Source organism: Phyllobates terribilis, unplaced genomic scaffold (assembly GCF_046119375.1).
Source record: "Phyllobates terribilis strain yellow unplaced genomic scaffold, ASM4611937v1 Scaffold_3__8_contigs__length_932513732, whole genome shotgun sequence".
Taxonomy (NCBI): domain Eukaryota; kingdom Metazoa; phylum Chordata; class Amphibia; order Anura; family Dendrobatidae; genus Phyllobates; species Phyllobates terribilis.
This window is the reverse complement of record NW_027362763.1, coordinates 579319855-579342622: the sequence shown is the minus strand read 5'-3', so window position 1 is coordinate 579342622 and position 22768 is coordinate 579319855. Positions and strand designations below refer to the sequence as shown.

The 22768-nt window shown below is 41.0% G+C and overlaps 1 protein-coding gene across 1 annotated transcript in view; it reads left to right on the top strand.

Moving 5' to 3' along the window:
* RNASET2 (ribonuclease T2) overlaps nt 1-22768 on the top strand; it is a 143247-nt gene that overhangs the window by 75489 nt on the left and 44990 nt on the right. The window contains exons 6-7 of the mRNA XM_073671449.1: nt 1859-1923; nt 5029-5142. Coding sequence (XP_073527550.1) covers nt 1859-1923; nt 5029-5142 — 179 coding nt within the window. The remainder of the gene's footprint in view (nt 1-1858; nt 1924-5028; nt 5143-22768) is intronic.

Genomic DNA, 22768 nt, shown 5'->3' with positions numbered 1-22768 from the left:
TAAAATATGTTCTTCATGGTCAGGTGTCTCAGGTTAAGCTTCTTCCGTCATGTTAAGACACTGGATTTTTTTGGGTTTCGGTAGAGACTAAAATAAACAGTATACCCATCTAGTGATCCAGCCGGCCAATGGGCGTGGCCAACTAGAGGTGCTACCTCGCTCCATTGAAGTGTATGGAAGCAAAGCCACTCCTACTGGCTGGGAGTATGTATAACCCATACATACCGTCCGGTCCCGAGTCAGAAACAGGCGAATCCCCGCAGTGCACAGTGTGTGCACTGGGGGGGGATTCATAAGTCATACAGAGTGACTGCAGACTTATCGATTTAAACCAGACAATCCCTTTAAACATATGAAATACCGTTGAAACCTGATGTTTCCATACACTATATAAAAAGACTCATATGCATGTTTCTCTCAATATCTGACATAAATTAGAATAAACCTTTCCTGTTTTAGGTCAATTAGGATTACCATATTTTTAATATAAGCATCTTCTCAAGAAATCAGCCAGGAAGTTAAAGGGGTTGTCCAGTACTTATTATTACCCCCCCCCCATGTATTCCTCCGTGACCTCTAAGGGTTTTTGTAAATACCTTCTGTTGCAGATACTGCCTGTGAGTGGCGCTATCACTGGGCGCTCACAGGCATCACGTGACCCACAGCTTCAGCCGGCTCTGACATCCGCTGATGTCACGTCATGGTTCTGGATGCAGCCAGGGGTCCCGCTTCTGCATTCCACAGGTGGATGGTGGGTTGTGGGCGCGTCACACCCGGCATCCACCGCGCGCTCTCCCTCTCCCCATTCATTGGGAGAGTGCGCAGTGGATGCTGGGTGTGATATGGGGGGTAACCCCGCCCACAACCCAGCAGCCACCGCAGGGACCGCATCGCTGATGTCACGCCTCACTTAATGTGACATCAGTGGCTGGTCATGTGATGCCTGTGAGTGGCCTGCAGTAGCTGTAGTTGCTGTAGTTTTAATCAAACAGTGTTTTCACAGTAAGGCCACGGCCCCACTGTCAGTATTTGGTCAGTATTTTTTCTCAGGAGTGGGAGATAAATGCAGAATTGGTGACTTATACCTTTTTTCTGGTTGTTCCTCACCTGCTTTTGGCTCCCACTGCTGAGAAAAAATACTGACCAAATACTGACCAAATACTGATAGTGGGGCCGTGACGTAAGAGATTATCGCTGAGAGGACCAACAAACCTGCAGCAATATAGTTCTTGATATTCATGAACTCTCGATCATCTCACACTGACTTCTTTCTGCTTACTGTATGTAGGCTGTCAATCACTATTGAAAGCAGGTTTATATAGAATTCATCATTAAGAGAGCTAGCAGTGGCTGCAGCAAAAAAAAACAGTGATTTTATCAAAATATATTTCAACAGGAAGCTATGTGACACTTAACTGTAATCTGGGTTTCCTATTTTATGGTACTCACATATGGGGTAGCAAAAATTGGTTGACAAGTTCCCATTACGAAAGAATTAACTGATTAAAAAAGTACACCCAAAACTTGGAACATATGCTTAGCGTCACATTATAAACAGAAAACAAGAACCATATGAATCTAGAGACTTCATGTGCATTCCCTGGGGTACAAGTATTACAGGTTGGAAACCTAAGAAGCAAAACAGTCAGAATCTAGGCTTGGAAGGGAGGAAGTACAACTGAATATCTTGGTAAAACATCAGAACATTATAGGAATGTTCCAGTTATAGATAGAAGACATATTCACACTTTCTTTTTCCCACAATGAATGCAGTTTCATTTACAGTATTTTGAATCTATTTTTTTAGAAAAGCTGTAACGTTGGCTATTATAAGTTTTTTTATGTTTTTATTTTCTAGGACCTTTTGACAGAAATGAACAAGTGGTGGCCTGATATTATACATCCAAACACTTCTGATTTTTGGTAAGCAAAAGATGTAAAGATGTTTATGGCACAAAGAATAATCTCATCATAATGGTCTAATGAGTCTGGTAAAACTGAGCTCTGAAGACATGCTCATAATAAACTTCACTTTCAAGCTTTTTTTAATGCTAATTGTAAGGTAGTAATGAAAAGGAAAAGCACTATCTCTACAGGGTGGGCCATTTATATGGATTACACCTAAATTAAATGGGAATGGTTGGGGATATCAACTTCCTGTTTGTGGCACATTAGTATATGGGAGGGGGAAAACTTTTCCAGATGGGTGATGACCATGGCGGCCATTTTGAAGTCGGCCATTTTGGATCCAACTTTATTTTTTTTAATGGGAAGAGGGTCATGTGACACATCAAACTTATTGAGAATTTCATAAGAAAAACAACGGTGTGCTTGGTTTTAACGTAACTTTATTCTTTCATGAGTTTTTTACAAGTTTATGACCACTTATAAAATGTGTTCAAAATGCTGCCCATTGTGTTGGATTGTCAATGCAACCCTCTTCTCCCACTCTTGACACACTGATAGCAACACCGCATAAGAAATGCTAGCACAGGCTTCCAGTATCCGTTGTTTCAGATGCTTCACATCTGGTATCTTGATGGTATGGTGTGGTATATGGGGTACAAAGATAGTGGGGCCATTCTTCATCAATGGAAACCTCAATGCCACTGGATATCTGAAATTGCTACAGGATGATGTGTTGCCCTCTTTATGCACTGAAGATGGCACGTTCCCTGAGTTTTTCCAACAAGATGGTGCACCAACACATTATGGGTGTCAGGTCCGAGCATTCCTGCATGAACAGTTTCCTGGGAAGTGGATTGGTCATCGTGGGCCAGTTGAATGGCCACCAAGGTCTCCCGATCTGACCCCCTTAGACTTTTATCTTTGAAGATATTTTGCCCCATTCAAAATAAAATAATAAATAAAAAAATACACATTTGATATTGCTGCGTTCAGAATCGATATATCAAAATATAAACATGTTAAATGCCGCTGTCAATCTACAACAGTGGCATTTAACATAGCCGCGCCAGAAGCGCGTCATAAGACCCACCCATCAGCACGCCCATCACATGATCATGGGCCGCTGATGGGTTGCCATGACAACCTGGGGCCTGCAGGAGACACCTGTGGTTGTCATTGCCGAACTGATGTGAGCACTGCCCAGTGGCCGATGAGCTGAAGCCCTACTATGTGTAGCACAAGCGATCAGATGATCGTAGCTTCAAGTCTCCCATGGAGACTATGGAAGCAGGTAAAAAGTAAAAAAAAAGTTTTATATATTTTTATATATATATATGTTCAAATCACCCCCCTCTCGCCCCATTCAAAAAAAAAACAATTAAAAAAAATACACATATTTGGTATTGCAGCATTTAGAATTGCCCGATCTAGCAATATATAAAAAGAATTAATCCGACCAGTACACGGCATAACCCAAAAAAATATCAAAATTCCAGAATTATATTTTCTTAGTCACAACAGCATTGAAATAAAATGCAATAACGGGCAAACAATAACATTTCTACACCAAAATGGTATCGATAAAAACATCAGCTCAGCGTGCAAAAAATAAGCCCCTCCACTCAGCCCCAGATCCCGAAAAATGGAGACACTATGGATGGCGACTTTTTTTTCTTACAAACTTTGAATTTTGTTTTCACCACTTAAAAAAGGAACGTATACATATTTGGTATCTGCGTACTAGTACTATCCTGGGAAACCATAATGGCAGGTCAGTTTTAGCATTTAGTAAACATGGTAAAAAAAACAAAGCAAGAAACAAGTGTAGAATTGCACTTTTTTTTGCTATTTCATCGCCCTTGAAATTATTTCCCTGTTTTCCAGTACATGATATGGTAAAACCAATGATGTCATTCAAAAGTGCAACTTGTTCCGCAAAAAACAAGGCCTCACATGGCCATGTAGATGGAAAAATAAAAAAGTTACAACTCTGGGAAGAAGGGGCGCAAAAATGGAAAATTGCAAGGTGATGAAGGGGTTCAGGCATGAAGTGCTCTGTAAGACTGGACACAGACTAAGTGTTTGGCATCGGAGGCAATATGCCAATGACCTTCAGCTCCAGCTCTGCTGCGAACTTTAATGGAGTATCGAGAATTGCAGAACAAGTGCGGATAAGATTGAGAAAGTAATTTCTCCTTTGCCTCCATGACCTGATTCGGCATATATCGGACTGCACTGTGGTGACAACCGAGTGCAGTCCAATGTTTCACTCGCACCCATAGACTTGTATGGGTGCATGTCGAGTCTCGCTGCCAATCATAGCATGCTGCGATTGTTCTGTCATGCTGAATCGGGTTGAGAAAATAATGGCTGATCTGCCCCCTAGAATAACACTGGACCGAGTGCTATACGATGTTTTATCTCATAGCACTCGGCCATTTATACGGTAGTGTGACGCCAGCCTTAGGCTGGAAACACAAGTGCTGTTTTTGATACAATTTTTAGAACGAATACTAGTAGTGCATAAGTCCTTTCTTTTTATTTCAATTCATTTTCGTCCACCATTGACTATGGGTCAAAAAACTTTACCAAAAAGTCATTTTAGCCCTACTCTGTGTTTTGGTGTGAACCCTGTTGAAAAATTGAGCTCCCCAATAATGTGTTATGGTGCACACATCCCTGTCAAATTGCAATTTTTGTTGTAATTTGTGTAAAATTTCTGAAAAATTGCATTATTTTGTGGTCATTTTGTGACAATCTAAGCAATATCCATGATTTAAACTTGATGTGTGAATTTTGGAATAAGCATAATGTTGAAATAAATGGGCAAAATAAGAACCATATTACATACCTGTTGGTATCAACGGCTGGAATGTGCTTCTAAAGGAGTTGTTATTGCTTTATGACCTCTTAAGGGTGCATTTTTCTGATATTATAGTTATGCAACAAAAAGACAAACCTCTACCACTTATTTCATTTAAATGGAGCAATAGTTTAAGAATATCAATCTAAAATATTTTCTTTTCTACCATTAGGTCTTGTTTTGTTATTGCCATTTTCTAGAGTGTCTCTCATAAAGAAATAATGGTGGTTATTCTCAAACTGATTTCTTCTTTATAGGAAACATGAATGGAAAAAGCATGGTACATGTGCAGCATCTTTATCATGCCTGGACTCTCAACACAAATATTTTAGCAAGGGTCTTGACCTGTATTCAAGCGTGGATCTTAACAGGTACTAATGTATATGTTAGGATAATAAAGAATATTTCCTTAAATATTAATATTTGTATATTAACTGTAAAGTGCTGTGGAATATGTTGGTGTTGTATAAATTAAAATATTATTATAAATGTATTGCTTCAAGGTTAAGACATCGTTTTACCTACAATGAACAAAATAGAGAACGCAGCAACAAAACCCCTAAGGAGCTCTATGTGAAACTGGCCTATGACTGGTTGTGCACAGAGCATATTTATGAACAACGCCCAAGTTTTTCATGGCATTTTTCTTTAAGCCAACAACATTATTGTAAAGTACTTAATGAATAATAAGATTCTCTACATACATTGCCTATTGGTTGTGGCATTTTTTTTTATGACGTTATAACCCTAGGCTTTTCTATAGAATTTGAAAAGCGCCAGGAAAGATACATGTAGAAAAAAACACCAAAAGCTAAGCTAAAAGTGTTTTGAGAGAATGTTACGTGCATAAAAACACACAAAAAAAGAATTTTTAGTGTTACAAAAAAGCCTTAAAAATGTGTGTGTGCGTTAAGGAGTGTCAATACTGAAAAACTAACACTGGAGAGGGGAGCAAATAGAATAGAATTGAATTCTACTTGACTTTTACACAAATCTAAGTTCGACATTGTGCAGACTTTTTGTAATTTGCTTCTGCGCAGATCTAGCAATGTGGCAGCCAATGGCCACCATCTTTCTGAACCACAAAAGGCCATCAAAATGTTTTTTTTTTTTTAAAAAACCTTTCTACTCACTTCTCCGCTACTCACCGCCACATTCCGGTCCTTGTTGCATCTTCAGATCAGCGTCGTCAGTGCTAAAATCCTTGGGGCCTCGGTCGCTAGGCCGAGGCTTCAGAGTTTGGTAGGTGGATAGCTCTATGCATTCACCCGCACCCGCAAGGGTCACGGCCCATGAAGTCAAAGACCCTTGGATTTCAGCACTGCTGACGCCGATCCGAAGATGCAATGAGGAACGGATGGGTGGTGGTGAGTTAGCAGAGGGGCCGGAGAGGTGAGCTGAGTGTGAGTGTAAGAATTTTTTTTTTTTTTTTTACATATTAAATGTATTATTCTCCAGTCTCTGGAAAGATCCTAGAAAATAATAAGGGACATTAAAATATAAGACAATAACTTCCCAGGAAAAAGTGTGCGAACAGGTGAATTAGAATTTTGCCTGATCTGCTCATCTCTACTGGACACTATGAAACTTTACTAAACATTATACAACCCCTGGCAAAAATTATGGATTCACCGGGCTCGGAGGATGTTCATTCAGTTGTTTAATGTTGAAAAAAAGCAGATCACAGAAACACTAAAAGAAATCAAGATAAAAAATGTGGTACTCAGTAAGGGTAATTTTTTTCAGACCGAGCAAAGGGAAAAATTATGGAATCACTCAATTCTGAGGAAAAAATTATGGCATCATGAAAAACAAACACACAAAAGAACACTCCAATACATCACTAGTATTTTGTTGCACCACCTCTGGCATTAATAACAGCTTACAGTCTCTGAGGCATGGACTTAATGAGTGACAAACAGTACTCTTCATCAATCTGGCTCCAACTTTCTCTGATTGCTGTTGCCAGATCAGCTTTGCAGGTTGGAGCCTTGTCATGGACCATTTTCTTCAACTTCCACCAAAGATTTTCAATTGGATTGAGATCCAGACTATTTGCAGGCCATGACATTGACCTTATGTGTCTTCTTTCAAGGAATGTTTTCACAGTTTTTGCTCTATGACAGGATGCATTATCATCTTAAAACATGATGTCCTCATCCCCAAATGTCCTTTCAATTGATGGGATAAGAAAACTGTCCAAAATATCAATGTAAACTTAGCCATTTATTGAAGATGTAATGACAGCCATCTCCCCAGTGCCTTTACCTGACATGCAGCCCCATATCATCAATGACTGGAAATTTGCATGTTCTCTTCATGCAGTCATCTTTGTAAATCTCATTGGAACGGCACCAAACAAAAGTTCCAGCATCATCACCTTGCCCAATGCAGATTCGCGATTCATCACTGAATATGACTTTCATCCAGTCATCCACAGTCCACTATTGCTTTTCCTTAGCCCATTGTAACCTTGTTTTTTTCTATTTAGGTGTTAATGATGGCTTATGTTTAGCTTTTCTGTATGTAAATCCCATTTCTTTTAGGCGGTTTCTTACAGTTCGGTCACAGACATTGACTCCAATTTCCTCCCATTCGTTCCTCATTTGTTTTGTTGTCCATTTCTTGTTTTGGAGACATATTGCTTTAAGTTTCCGGTCTTGATGCTTTGATGTCTTCCTTGGTCTACCAGTATGTTTGCTTTTAACAACCTTCCCATGTTGTTTGTATTTGGTTTAGATTTTAGACACAGCTGACTGTGAACAACCAACATCTTTTGCAACATTGCATGATGATTTACCTTCTTTTAAGAGTTTGATAATCCTCTCCTTTGTTTCAATTGACCTCTCTCGTGTTGGAGCCATGATTCTTGTCAGTCCACTTGGTGCAACAGCTCTCCAAAGTGTGATCACTCCTTTTTAGATGTAGACTAACGAGCAGATCTAATTTGATGCAGGTGTTAGTTTTGGAAATGAAAATTTACAGGGTGATTCCATAATTTTTTCCTCAGAATTGAGTGATTCCATCATTTTTTACCTCTGCTTGGTCTGAAAAAAATTACCCTTACTGAGTACCACATAGAATCATAGAATCATAGAATGGTAGAGTTGGAAGGGACCTCCTGGGTCATCTGGTCCAACCCCCTGCTCAAAGCAGGATTCACTAGATCATCTCAGACAGATGTCTGTCCAGCCTCTGTTTGAAGACTTCCATTGAAGGGGAACTCACCACCTCTCGTGGCAGCCTGTTCCACTCATTAATCACCCTAACTGTCAAAAAGTTTTTTCTAATATCTAATCTGTGTCTCCTCCCATTTAGTTTCATCCCGTTGCTTCTAGTCTTTCCTTGTGCAAATGAGAATAAAGATGATCCTTCTACAATGTGACAGCCCTTGACATATTTGTAGACGGCTATTAAGTCTCCTCTCAGTCTTCTTTTTTGCAAGCTAAACATTCCCAAATCCTGCAACCGTTCCTCATAGGACATGGTTTGCAGACCAGTCACCATTCTGGTCGCTCTTCTCTGAACTTGCTCCAGTTTGTCTATGTCTTTTTTAAAATGTGGTGCCCAAAACTGTACACAGTATTCCAGATGAGGTCTGACCAAAGAGGAGTAAAGACCGATAATGACTTCACGTGATCTAGACTGTATGCTTCTGTTAATACATCCCAGAATTGTATTTGCCTTTTTTGCTGCTGCATCACACTGTTGACTCATGTTCAGTCTATGATCTATTAGTATACCTAAGTCTTTTTCACATGTACTGTTGCTTAGCTCTATTCCTCCCATTCTGTATATGCTTTTTTCATTTTTATTGCCCAGATGTAGTACTTTGCATTTTTCCCTGTTAAAAACCATTCTGTTGGTTGCTGCCCACTGCTCCAGTTTATTTAGGTCTTTTTGAATCCTCTCTCTCTCTTCTCTAGTATTAGCTATCCCTCCTAGCTTTGTGTCATCAGCAAATTTAATCAGTTTACCCTCAATTCCTTCATCTAAATCATTGATAAAGATGTTGAACAATACAGGTGCCAGGACGGAGCCCTGTGGTACCCCACTTGAGACATTCATCCAGCTGGATGTGAAGCCATTTACAACCACCCTTTGAGTCCGATCACTAAGCCAGTTATGAATCCACCTAACAGTTGCCTGGTCCATTGCGTACTTGGTCATTTTTTCAATAAGGATGGTGTGAGATACTTTGTCAAATGCTTTGCTGAAGTCAAGATATACTATATCTACAGCATTTCCCTGATCCACCCAGTCAGTGATTCTGTCATAGAAGGAAATTAAGTTAGTCTGACATGACTTGTTAGTTACAAACCCATGCTGACTCTGGTTAATCACTTCATTCTTATCCATGTACTTACATACATGTTGTTTAATAATTTGTTCAAAGATCTTTCCTGGTATAGAAGTCAGACTCACCGGCCTATAGTTCCCTGGGTCCACCTTCTTCCCCTTTTTGAAGATAGGAACAACATTTGCTCTTCTCCAGTCTTCTGGGACTTCTCCTGTTCTCCAAGAATTTTCAAAGATTATGGAGAGTGGTTCTAAAATTTCTTCTACGATCTCCTTCAGTACTCTGGGGTGTAATTCATCTGGACCTGGAGACTTGAACTCATTTATGTTAGCTAAATATTCCCTCACAATCTTTCTGTTTACAGATAACTTGGATTCCTCTATTCCTTTAAAAGGACAGTGAAGATCAGTTGATGTTACATTTTCTTTCTGAGAGAAAACAGATGCAAAATAGGAATTAAAAAGTTCGGCCTTCTCAACATCCTCTCTTACCATTTCTCCATTTTCATCCTGTAAAAATCCTATAGCATATTTGACTTTTCTTTTACTTTTGACATACCCCCAAAATCCTTTTTTATTGCTTTTGACATCTCTTGCAAGCCTTAATTCATTGTCAGCTTTAGCTAACCTGATACGTGCCCTGCAGGATCTGCAGACTGCATAATAATCTTCTTTAGATATGCCTCCCTCTTTCCATTTAATAAACATTTCTTTCTTTCTTTTTAGCATGTGTTTAAGTTCTGTGTTCATCCATCCTGGTTTCCTTAAATGCTTCCCATTCTTCCTACTTTTCGGGATTGTTAACGATTGTGCTTTGAGAATCTCATTTTTAAAAATTTCCCATCCTTCCTGGACATTTTTGTCCTTAAGGACATCCAGCCATTGGATCCCTCCTATTCTCTTTCTGAGTCTCTTAAAATCTGCCTTTCTAAAATCTAACCTTGAAGTTTGAGTCTTCACATGTCTTCCTCCTCTAGTTATCCAAAATTCTATAATAGCATGATCGCTGCCTCCTAGGGTCCCAGCCACCTTTACCTCCTCAACCATTTCCTCCCTGTTTATAAGGATTAGATCCAAAGTAGCAGATCCCCTTGTTTTCTCCCCTACCTTTTGGAAGATAAAGTTGTCAGCAAGAGAGGATAAGAATTTGCTTGACCTGTTAGTTTTACTTGAGAGAGATTCCCAACAAATGTCTGGATAGTTGAAATCTCCCATGACCACTACGTCATATTTTTTGGAGAACTTGGTCATTTGATACATAAAGAGTTCATCCATATCTTCAGCTTGCCCAGGTGGCCTGTAGTAAATGCCTACAATGGTGTCCTTTCCGTTGTTCTCTCCTTGTATTCTTACCCAAACAGTTTCCACAGAACTCCCAGTCTCTGAAGCTTCAATCTCTGTGCAGATATACGCTTTTCTAACATACAATGCGACACCTCCTCCTCGTTTATCAAGTCTGTTTCTTGCAAATAAGTTGTATCCTTTTAGCCTTTTATTCCAATCATGTGTATCGTCCCACCAAGTTTCAGTGATTCCAATGACATCATATTCCTTTTCCTGCATTAGTAGTTCCAATTATCCTTGTTTGTTGCCCATGCTTTGTGCATTTGTATAAAAACATTTTAGTTTGTGATTGGTTTCTCTTCCTCCCATATTTTTATTTAGATTTTTTTGTCTTTGTTCTTCCTTTCCACTTCCAGTAGCAGAGATCTCAGTAGTATTTGTCAGCTGTATGGCTTTTTCTGGCCTTTTGCTTCCCTTCCCACATTGTTCTAGTTTAAAGCTCTCCTGATGAGTGTAGCAAGGCGACTTCCAAATACATGTTTTCCAGTCTTCGTAAGGTGCACCCCATCTCTAGCAAGTAGTCCATCGTATAGGTAATTCATTCCGTGATCCAGAAATCCAAATCCTTGTTGACGGCACCATCGACGTAGCCAGTTGTTCACCTGTAGAATCTTATTCCACCTCATTGTTCCATGGCCATCCACTGGGAGGATGGATGAGAAGACCACCTGCGCTCCCAATTCTTTCACTTTCTTGCCTAAGTCTTCAAAGTCACTGCAGATGGTTACCAGGTCCTTTCTTGCGGTGTCATTTGTCCCCACATGTATTAGCAGGAATGGGTAGTGATCTGTAGGTCTGAAGAGTCTTGATATCCTGTCAGACACATCTGTAATTTTTGCTCCTGGAAGACAGCACATTTCTCTTGAGGTTATGTCTGGTCTGCAGATAGCGGCCTCTGTTCCTCTTAACAGGGAATCCCCCATGACCACCACTCTCCGTTTTTTCTTCACAACATTCTTCTTTCTCCATCCAGGAGGATTCTGAGGGCTTACAAGGTTATTCATTGCTGGCAAAGTCTTATCTTGCTGTATTTCTTCATGGTTCTCCTGCGTGAGAGCCTGGTACTGGTTCCTGAGCAGTATGGGTGCTGACTGCCTCTCGATCCTCCTGCTTCTGTGGGTCACATGCTTCCATTCCTCTGTTTCGTCAGGTGCAGTTCGAATTTCTTCTCTTTCTGAATCGTGAAGAGATAATTCTGCTCTGTCTAAGAACTCTTCACCTTCCTTAATGATTTTCAAGGTAGTTAACCTCTCTTCTAGATTTCGCAACTTTTCCTCCAACAGGGACACAAGCTTGCATTTCTGGCATGTGAAGTTTGGCTTTTCCACTGGCAAGTCTGTGAACATGTAGCAGGATATGCAGCTCACCAAATGGCTCCTGGACTCTTCCATGTTCTTATTGTTAATGTTCTGAAAACAGTGAAAAAAAGCTTAAAAAAAAAGCTTCAAAATGCGGCGCACGGTTTACCGATGTCCTCTTTTCAGCTCCAACAGCCAAAATCCAGTGTTCTTTGAGCTCGCGGAGACTCTTCACTTACCCCAAAATGCAGTGGGAATATGCAAATTATCTCCTCAGGACTCCTCCCCTGGTTTAATCTTGATTTCTTTTAGTGTTTCTTAAAGCCCTAAAGTTGCCATTTGAAATGACTTTAGTTTTGTGCCATGTCTGTGATCTGCTTTTTTTCAACAACATTAAACAACTGAATGAACATCCTCCGAGCCCGGTGATTCCATAATTTTTGCCAGGGGTTGTAGTTGCAATGAGATTCCAGCATCCATGAGAAATCAAATTGCTTAAAGAGAATCTGTCACCAGGTTTTTGCTATGTAATCTGAGAGCAGCATGATGTGGAGGCAGAGACCCTGATTTCAGCAATGTGCAACTTATTCATCTGCTTGGTTGAGTTTTGATAAAATCACTGTTTTCTCTGCTGCAGATCTACTATTTCTCTAAGGCCATGTTCACACATTCAGTATTAGGTCATTATTTTACATCAGTATTTATAAGCCAAACCCAGGAGTGGAACAATCAGAGGAAAAGTATAAAGTAAAACGTCACCACTTCTGCATATTTCGCCCACTCCTGATTCTGGCTTACAAATACTGATGTAAAATACTGACCAAATACTGAACGTGTGAACGTGGCCTCTTGCTGAGCTCTTTATGACCCCACCCACACCACTGATTGTCAGCTTTTTGTGCACACTGTACATTAACTGAATGCTGGGGGAGTGATTACACAGAGCAGGAGGATTAAATGGGTCAAGACAACTAGTCTTCTAATAATAATCTCCTGCTGATAAAACAATGATTTTATTGAAACTTCAACTCAAATTCTGCTAAGTGAAACCTTCCTACAATGTCTCACATCATGCTTCTCTCAGTTTACAAACCTGCTGACGTATTCCCTTTTATTTCTGATAAATATCAAAGTGCAGGGACAGAGTACACTGCTTACTGATTTCAGATCATTAGTCATAGCATAGCTTAGTTTACCCCACCATTTGTTTTAAGGTAGGAAAACGGCTGTGGCAGTGACCGCAGCCACTGCCCCTGAGATGTCCCGCTTGAGTTTCCAAGCATGCACTGGGTATTCTCAATCTCAACGTCATCAAAACAAGAGTATAAAAAACAACACAGGAAGATGGAGTAGGGAATTCTTAACTAAACTGTATTAAAGTGATTAGAATTTTACATTTAAAGGGAATCTGTCAGCAGTTATTTGCTATGTAATCTGAGGACAGCATAACGCAGGGGCTGTAACACTGATTTCAGGGATGTGTCACTTATTAGGCTGTGTGCTTTTGTTTCAATACAGTGAGTGTTTTATCAGGATGAGATCATCACTGCCAGACTAGGTGCCCGCTTGCATCTTGGTACAACCACGCCCCTAGCACTGATTTAGTAGTGTACTGACAATATACAATGTACACATAAGGGCTCCCTCCGACTTGCAATGTAATCGGACGAGTGCAATCCAATAAAAAATCGGATTGCATTCGGCCGAATGTGACTATGGGGCAGCTCCCATCTGTGATTATTTTCTCACACCGAGCTGGCATGCGAAAACAATCGCAGCATGCTGCGATTACACCCGTGAATCGGATCACGCATACCCATATAAGTCTATGGGTGTGTGCGAAATATCACACTGCACTCAGATATCACCCGAGTGCAGTGCGATTCCCTCGGACGCCGGCAACGAAGGAGATGTGAGAGGATTGAAGCACTGACACTCGGATAACGCTCGCAGAGCAGGAGCCGAGTATCATTAGTCTGTTTTATCCGATTGAATACGCTAGTGGGACTCCGGCTGGGTTAGCTTTCTCAGCTCTGCTACATGACACATCTAAAAACTCTGAATGTGTCACAACTACTGCACCCAGTAATCTAAGTGATACATCGTTGGATTCAACTTCTCTTTAATTACATTATGCTGCTCTCAGATGAAGTCGCAAAAACCTCCTGACAGATTCCTTTTAAATAGATATTTAGGAATGAATTAAACCTTGGTTTCTGATCACCCTTTAATATCAACATCCCTTTGTGCACCCTTAGGTCACAGTCAGGGTGCTTGTGCATGGAGCCAGCAGATGAGCTGAGCCCACTCCATACCAGGCAGATATAGCAAAAACCTGCTGACAGATTTCCTTTAAACAGCTGGCATCTGCCAGTAACCCTAGTAACCAAATCTTGCTCTGATAGGGTATGTGCCCACGATGCAGAAATGAAGCAGAAAATTTCTGCAGCGTTTCTGCATGTTCTTGGCAGTCAAAAACACTTGCAGATTTTACACGCTTTTTTTGACGCGTTTTTGCAGCGTTTTTTCATGCGGATTTGCCATGCGTTTTTCAAATGCATTGGGACCTCAAATCCGCATGCAGAAACGCACAAATAATGGACATGCTGCGGATTTTTCCGCAAGATAATTTCGCTGCAGCAAATTCCGCAGCATGGGCACAGAACATGCAGATTTTCATTGGGGATCATGGGGCACGGATTACCAAGCGTTTTGCAAGCGTTTCGCTGCAGAAAATCCGCATAAAAAATGCTTGAAAAACGCATAGTGGGCACACAGCCTTAGCTGAAGTCTAACTGCTCACATGCTAATGTTGATCACTGATAGTGTTAAAATGCACTATCCCTGCTGTGTTCACGCATTGACTCCCAGATGCACTCCCTGCAGTGTGGTCACAGGATGACAATGGGTGTCCAGGGCGGCATGCAGATGTGTTTTATTACAAGATATCAATTCAACTATGTACTGCAGTTTTACAGTGTATAGTTTAAGCGATCAATGATCACAGGTTCAAGTCTCCAAAGGCTACTAAAAGATCAAAATGTTTTTGTTTTGTTTTTTAAATAATTTAAATCACCCCCAAATTCCCAATTTAAAATGGAGAAAATAAAAATAAACACTTGGTATTGTGTCCATAAAAGTCAGATCTATCAAAATATAAAATGATCTATGCTGAAAAGAAACAATCGGAATGCCACGTTTTCCCATTTCTTCACAATGCAGCATGAGCAGCCATATAGGAGGGATGCTACTGAGCAGGTGCGTCCAACAACAGCGGAGACTGCTAGAAATAAAAATGTGAAGCATAAGCAAAAGCACACTAGAGTTTAAATGGATGTGCCAAGACATGTCTTTAGATATGCTGTATTGAGTTTTTAGCAATTCTTCTCATGGGACAACATCTTTAAAATGTAAAATGCCAAGAAATGACATTTTTTTTTAATTTAAACTCTACTTTTATCTCTACTTTGCCTTAATTACTGTGAAACAGAACCGGTTTGTAGCTGTTGTGAAGTTAGAACTCCAGGCGTTCTGAGAATTGTAGTGTAGTAACATCTAATGTGCCATAAGTTGCTGACCCCAGATCTAAAGGGTTAAAAAAGACCTGTCAATACCAATTGGATAATTTGAGGCATACAGTTTTAGAAATGTTTGATTTGGGACAGTTTTTGAATCAATTCAGAATATCCAGGGCCCTGAAAACCACTCTAACACTAATTTGGCCTGGAAGAATATGTATTGGAAATATTCTTCACATTTTTAAACATTGCTGCTAAGTTTATAAGCCTTCTAATGTCCTGAAATAATGAAAGAATGTTTCAAAAACTATGGCAATATGATGTAGAGATGTGGTGTATTATAAATATAAGCATTTTGTGTGGTGCAAATTTCTGTCTTGTCTATGAAAGCAAAGAAATTCAAATTTAGAAAACACAAATTTATCCAAAGTTTCTACACTGCGTTCCAAATTATTATACAAGTTGGATTTAACCCCTTAAGCCCCGCAGGTGGTTTGCACGTTAATGACCGGGCCAATTTTTACAATTCTGACCACTGTCACTTTATGAGGTAATTACTCTGGAACGCTTCAACGGATCCCCCTGATTCTGAGATTGTTTTTTCATGACATATTGTACTTCATGATTGTGGAAAAATTTCTTCGATATCACTTGCGTTTATTTGTGAAAAAAACGGAAATTTGGCGAAAATTTTGAAAATTTTGCGATTTTCAAAATTTGAATTTTTAAGCCCTGAAATCAGAGCGATATGTCACACAAAAGAGTTAATAAATAACATTTCCCACATGTCTACTTTACATCAGCACAATTTTGGAACCAAAATTTTTTTTTGTTAGGGAGCTATAAGGGTTAAAAGTTGACCAGCGATTTCTCATTTTTCCAACAAAATTTATAAAACCATTTTTTTAGGGACCACATCACATTTGAAGTCACTTTGAGAGGTCTTTATGACAGAAAATACCCAAAAGTGACACCATTCTAAAAACTGCACCCCTCAAGGTGCTCAAAACCACATTCAAGAACTTTATTAACCCTTCAGGTGCTTCACAGGAATTTTTTGAATGTGGAAGAAAAAAATGAACATTTAACTTTTTTCACAAAAATGTTACTTTAGACCCAATTTTTTTTATTTTCACAGGGGTAACAAGAAAAAATGGACCCCAAAATTTGTTGTGCAATTTCCCCTGGGCACGCAGATACCCAATATTTGGGGAAGAAACACTGTTTGGGCGCACGGCAGGGCTCGGAAGGGAAGGAGCGCCATTTGACTTTTTGAATGTAAAATTTGCTTGAATAATTAGCGGACACCATGTTCTGTTTGGAGAGCCCCTGTGTGCCCAAACTTTGGAGCTCCCCCACAAGTGACCCCATTTTGGAAACTAGACCCCCCAAGGCACCTTTCTAGATGCATAGTGAGCACTTGGAACCCCCAGATGCTTCACAAATTGATTCGTAAAAATGAAAAAGTGAAAAAAAAAAACACTTTTTCATTTTTACGAATCAATTTGTGAAGCACCTAGGGGTTCCAAGTGCTCACTATGCATCTAGATAGGTGCCTTGGGGGGTCTAGTTTCCAAAATGGGGTCACTTGTGCGGGAGCTCCAATGTTTGGGCACACAGGGACTCTCTAAATGCAACATGGTATCCGCTAACAAATTGAATGGAAAATCGGCTCAAATTGTTAGCGGACACCACATTGCGTTTGGAGAGCCCCTCTGTGCCCAAACTTTGGAGCTCCCCCACAAGTGACCCCATTTTGGAAACTAGACCCCCCAAGGCACCTTTCTAGATGCATAGTGAGCACTTGGAACCCCCAGATGCTTCACAAATTGATTCGTAAAAATGAAAAAAAAAACACTTTTTCATTTTTACGAATCAATTTGTGAAGCACCTAGGGGTTCCAAGTGCTCACTATGCATCTAGATAGGTGCCTTGGGGGGTCTAGTTTCCAAAATGGGGTCACTTGTGGGGGAGCTCCAATGTTTGGGCACACAGGGACTCTCTAAATGCAACATGGTATCCGCTAACAAATTGAATGGAAAATCGGCTCAAATTGTTAGCGGACACCACATTGCGTTTGGAGAGCCCCTCTGTGCCCAAACTTTGGAGCTCCCCCACAAGTGACCCCATTTTGGAAACTAGACCCCCCAAGGCACCTTTCTAGATGCATAGTGAGCACTTGGAACCCCCAGGTGCTTCACAAATTGATTCGTAAAAATGAAAAAGTGAAAAAAAAAAACACTTTTTCATTTTTACGAATCAATTTGTGAAGCACCTAGGGGTTCCAAGTGCTCACTATGCATCTAGATAGGTGCCTTGGGGGGTCTAGTTTCCAAAATAGGGTCACTTGTGGGGGAGCTCCAATGTTTGGGCACACAGGGACTCTCTAAATGCAACATGGTATCCGCTAACAATTTGAGCCGACAATTTGTTAGCGGATATCATGTTGCATTTGGAGAGTCCCTGTGTGGTTTTTTTTTCACTTTTTCATTTTTACGAATCAATTTGTGAAGCACCTGGGGGTTCCAAGTGCTTACTATGCATCTAGATAGGTGCCTTGGGGGGTCTAGTTTCCAAAATGGGGTCACTTGTGGGGGAGCTCCAAAGTTTGGGCACAGAGGGGCTCTCCAAACGCAATGTGGTGTCCGCTAACAATTTGAGCCGATTTTCCATTCAATTTGTTAGCGGATACCATGTTGCATTTAGAGAGTCCCTGTGTGCCCAAACATTGGAGCTCCCCCACAAGTGACCCCATTTTGGAAACTAGACCCCCCAAGGCACCTTTCTAGATGCATAGTGAGCACTTGGAACCCCAGGTGCTTCACAAATTGATTCATAAAAATGAAAAAGTGTTTTTTTTTTCACTTTTTCATTTTTACGAATCAATTTGTGAAGCACCTGGGGGTTCCAAGTGCTTACTATGCATCTAGATAGGTGCCTTGGGGGGTCTCGTTTCCAAAATGGGGTCACTTGTGGGGGGAGCTCCAATGTTTGGGCACACAGGGGCTCTCCAAACGCAACATGGCGTCCACTAATAATTTGAGCCGATTTTCCATTCAATTTGTTAGCGGACACCATGTCGCGTTTGGAGAGCCCGTGATGTGCCTAAACAGTGGAGCTCCCCCACAAGTGTCCCCATTTTGGAAACTATACCCCTCAAGGATTTTATTAAGGTGTATAGTGAACATTTTGAACCCAGAGGTACGGCACAGAATTTGTTTACATTAGGTCATCATATTGAATAAGTTGTCATTTTTCTTGAGCGCAAGTGCTCGCTACTTGAGTTTGCATCGGGTACTCAGGTATGCACCATGTACAGCGTGTGCTTGAGTGACATGCTCGAGTCCCTGCTCCGCATGTTTCACGGTTATTAGGCACCCAAAAAAAAACATGCGGGGATCGCTCGTGCATGGCAGGCAATCCCCGTAAAGTTTTTTGGCCGCGAAGCATATGGGGCAGAGACTCGAGCATGTCACTCAAATACCCACGATACTCAATGCATACCAGAGCACCCGATGCAAACTCAAGTAGCGAGCACTTGCTCTCAACACTAGTCACCATATCGTCATCTTTTTTTCTTACTTTTGAAAAAAATCCCAACCCCAGCCCTAGCCCCAGCACAACCCTAGCCCCAGCACAACCCTAGCCCCAGCACAACCCTAGCCCCAGCACAACCCTAGCCCCAGCACAACCCTAGCCCTAGCCCAATCCTAACCCAAGAGTTTATTTTTGACGCCGTTCCTTGTGCGGTATAAGTGATTAGACGACTTTATTCTTCGGGTCGGTGTGATTACAGCAATGCCAGAATCATATGGGGTTTTTATGACTGACAGCTGTCACACACTAAAAGACGCATTTTTTGTAAAATCTAGTTTTTGCATCGCCATATTTTGAGAGCTATAATTTTTCCAGATTTTGGCAGACAGTCATGTGACGTTTTTTGCGGGATGACTTGACGTTGTTATTGGTGCCATTTTCAGGCACGTGACATTTTTTGATCGCTTTCTATTCCGATTTTTGGGAGGCAGAATAAACAAAACCAACAATTCAGGAATTGTTTTTTTTTTTTTTTTTTATTCTGTTCCGCGTGTGGTAAAATTGATGAGGTAGCTTTATTCTTCGGGTCAGTACGTTTACAGCGGTACCACATTTGTATAATTTTTCTATGTTTTGGCGCTTATACACAATAAAAGCTATTTTATAGAAAAAAATATTTTTTAGCATCGCTTTATTCTGAGAGCTGAAACTTTTTTATTTTTCGGCTGATGGAGCTGTATGGCGGCTTGTTTTTTGTGGGACGAGATGACGTTTTCAGCGGTATTATTTTTATTTATATGCGTCTTTTTGATAGCGTGTTATTCCACTTTTTGTTTGGCGGTATGGTGATAAAGCATTGTTTTTTGCTGCGTTTTTTTTTTTTTTTTTTTTTACCGTGTTCACTGAAGGGGTTAACTAGTGGGACAGTTTTATAGGTCAGGCTGTTCCGGACGCGACGATACCAAATATGTGTACTTTTATTGTTTTTTTTTTATTTTTTTTATAATAATATTTATTGATGGGTACATTATATTTTTATTTTTGGTGTATTATTTTTTTTTTTTTTTTATAATATTTTTGCACATTTTTTTTTTTTTTCCACTTTCAGACAGTTTGTACACCTTATTACTTTGTCCCACTCTGGGACTTTCACTTTTTTTTTTCTGATCGCCTGCATGGCATAGGAATGGAGCACCATCCCTATGCCATGCAGGCTGTCAGAAGTGCACAGTGTTAAGATTGCTTGGAGATGCACTGCGCATGTCCAAGCAATCTTCCTGCTCTCTGGTGACCCGGATGTTGTCATGACGACATCGGGTCATCATGGCAACACCCGGGAGGCCGCTGCAGTCTGCGCTGGAAGCCGGAAGAGGAGGTGAGTATCGCCGATCACCTCCCCTTGCCCCCGCAATGCCGCGATCGATTTCGATCGATTTCGATCGCAGCATAGCGGGGGTTAATGTGCTGGGAGCGGTGCAGGACCGCTCCCTGCACATAGTACCGGGTGTCAGCTGTCAGAATCAGCTGACACCCGGCGGCGATCGCACCCGCACAGCCTGTGTGCGCGCGCGATCGCCATGACGTACTAATACGGGTCTGGCTCTTAAGTCCCAGGGCACAGACGCGTATTAGTACGTCAAATGTTATTAAGGGGTTAAGTGTCATAAAGATGTAATTTTTTAGTTGGTTTTTTTTTCAACTAAACTCATAAATGGTATTGTGTCTCGGGGGTCTTTGGATCACTGAAATCAGTTTCCAACACCTGTGATAATTAGTTTGTCAGGTGAGCCCAATTAAAGGAAAACTACATAAGAAGGACGTTCCACATTATTAACCCCTTTCTGACATTGTCAATTATAGTACGTCCCTGTGCCCTGGGCCTTATGGACCAGGTACGTACTATTACCACAATGTGATCGCACACGCAGAGAGGCTGTGCGGGCCCGATCGCCGCCGGGTGGCAGTTGATTCTCACAGCTGACACCCCGGCACTCAGTGTGAGGAGCGGTGCCCGCACCGCTCCCAACACTTTAACCCCCTAAATGGTTTGATCGCAGCATTTAACGAATGAACAGGGGTACAGATGCCCACCTGTTCTTGGATCGGAGACCAGGGTCCCGATCGTTGCCATGGTGACCCGATGTTTTTAATAAAAAAAAGCATAGAAAATCACATTGTATAAACTAGATACATTTTTTGCATTTAGCAGTGAGAAATAAGTATTTGATTCCTCTGGCAAACAACGCTGAATACTTGGTGGCAAAACCCTTGTTGCCAAGCACAACAGTCAGATGTTTTTTGTAGTTGATGATGAGGGTTGCGCACATGTCGGGAGGAATTTTGGTCCACTCCTCTTTGCAGATCATCTTTAAATCATTAAGATTTTGAGTCTGTCGCTTGGCAACTCGGAGCTTCAACTCCCTCCATAAGTTTTCTATAGGATTACGGTCTGGAGAAAGGCTAGGCCACTCCATGACCTTACTGTGCTTCTTTTTGAGCCACTCCTTTGTTGCCTTGGCTGTATGTTTTGGGTCATAAACACAAACCTAACCCCAACCATAACACACCTAACACAACCCTAATACTAACCATTAGGGGAACATCTTCGGACAGGTGAGTATAAGAATTCTTTTATTTTTATTTTTACACCAGGACACCGCTGAAGCAGAATACTACTCTCAACATTGTCCCTTGCTTATGCTGATCGCAGCGCCAGCAGGGGACAATTATGAGGGCAGGATTCAGCACCCGGCGCTTGGGAACAGCGCTAACTGTACCGCTGATTCCCAGGCACCTGTGCGTGTACTCCTGATGCGGCACGCGGTTACCACACGTATGCCACACAGGTACACACGGACACGAATATCTCTGGTACTGATTTTTCCCATACCAGAAATATCAGGACGTGTGAAACCGGCCTTACTCTGGACTTCGTCTAGTCTCTGTTTAGCAGTGTCCTTTTTTTCAGAGGTTCACAAAACGCCTAATAAAAAGACGGACACCGTGGGATCACAGGTCAAACTGTGTCCACGGTGCCTCCATCTGCCTCATTATAGCAAATCTTCCGCTGGGAGTTCCATCTGAATCATGTATTTCAGAGATTTACATGGAAACCCCGATGTAAGCGCTCAGAGCAGAGCGCAGGATAAATGTGAGCCGAGCCTTACTGCAATCTTTGGGAGGCAGAATGAACAAATCAGTAGCAGGTGAAGAATTGGTTTTATTTATTTTTTACACCGTTCCCTGTGCGGTATAACTGATTAGACGATTTTATTCTTCGGGTCGGTGCGATTACAGCGATAGCAGATTTATATAGAGTTTTTATGTTTGGCAGCAGTGACACACTAAAAAAAAAATATATTTTTTAATCACTTTATTCTGAGAGCTATAACTTTTTTATTTTTCGGCTGATGGAGCTGTATAGCGGCTTGTTTTTTGCGGGATAAGATGACATTTTCAGTGGTACCATTTTTATTTACATTCGTCTTTTTGATCGTGATTTATTCCACTTTTTGTTCGGCAGTATGATGATAAAGCACCGTTTTTTTGGCTTCGTTTTTAATTTTTTTACGGTGTTCACTAACTGGGTTAACTAATGGGACAGTTTTATAGATCAGGTTGTTCCGGATGCGGTGATGCCAAATATGTGTACTTTTATTTTTTTTTTTTGTTTTAAATATTTTTACAACTTTTTTTTTTTTTTTTTACTTTTTCACTTTTTTACTTAGTCCCACTTTCTGCAGTCTGATCGAAGTTATAAGGTATAGCTGTGCAGGATCACTGCTATACCTCATAACTGTCAGTTCTGCACTGACACAAGTTAGTTTGATCATGCACTGCTGGTGCCTGGTGGCCTAGATGTCGTCATGATCCATGGCAATGGATCTGGACCCCGCGCTGACAGCACGTGGTCTCCGATCCAAGAGCAGATGGGCTTTTGTTGCTCTAAGCGGTATGTGTGGAGAAAATCAGGCACTGCTCATCACCTGCCCAATACAATC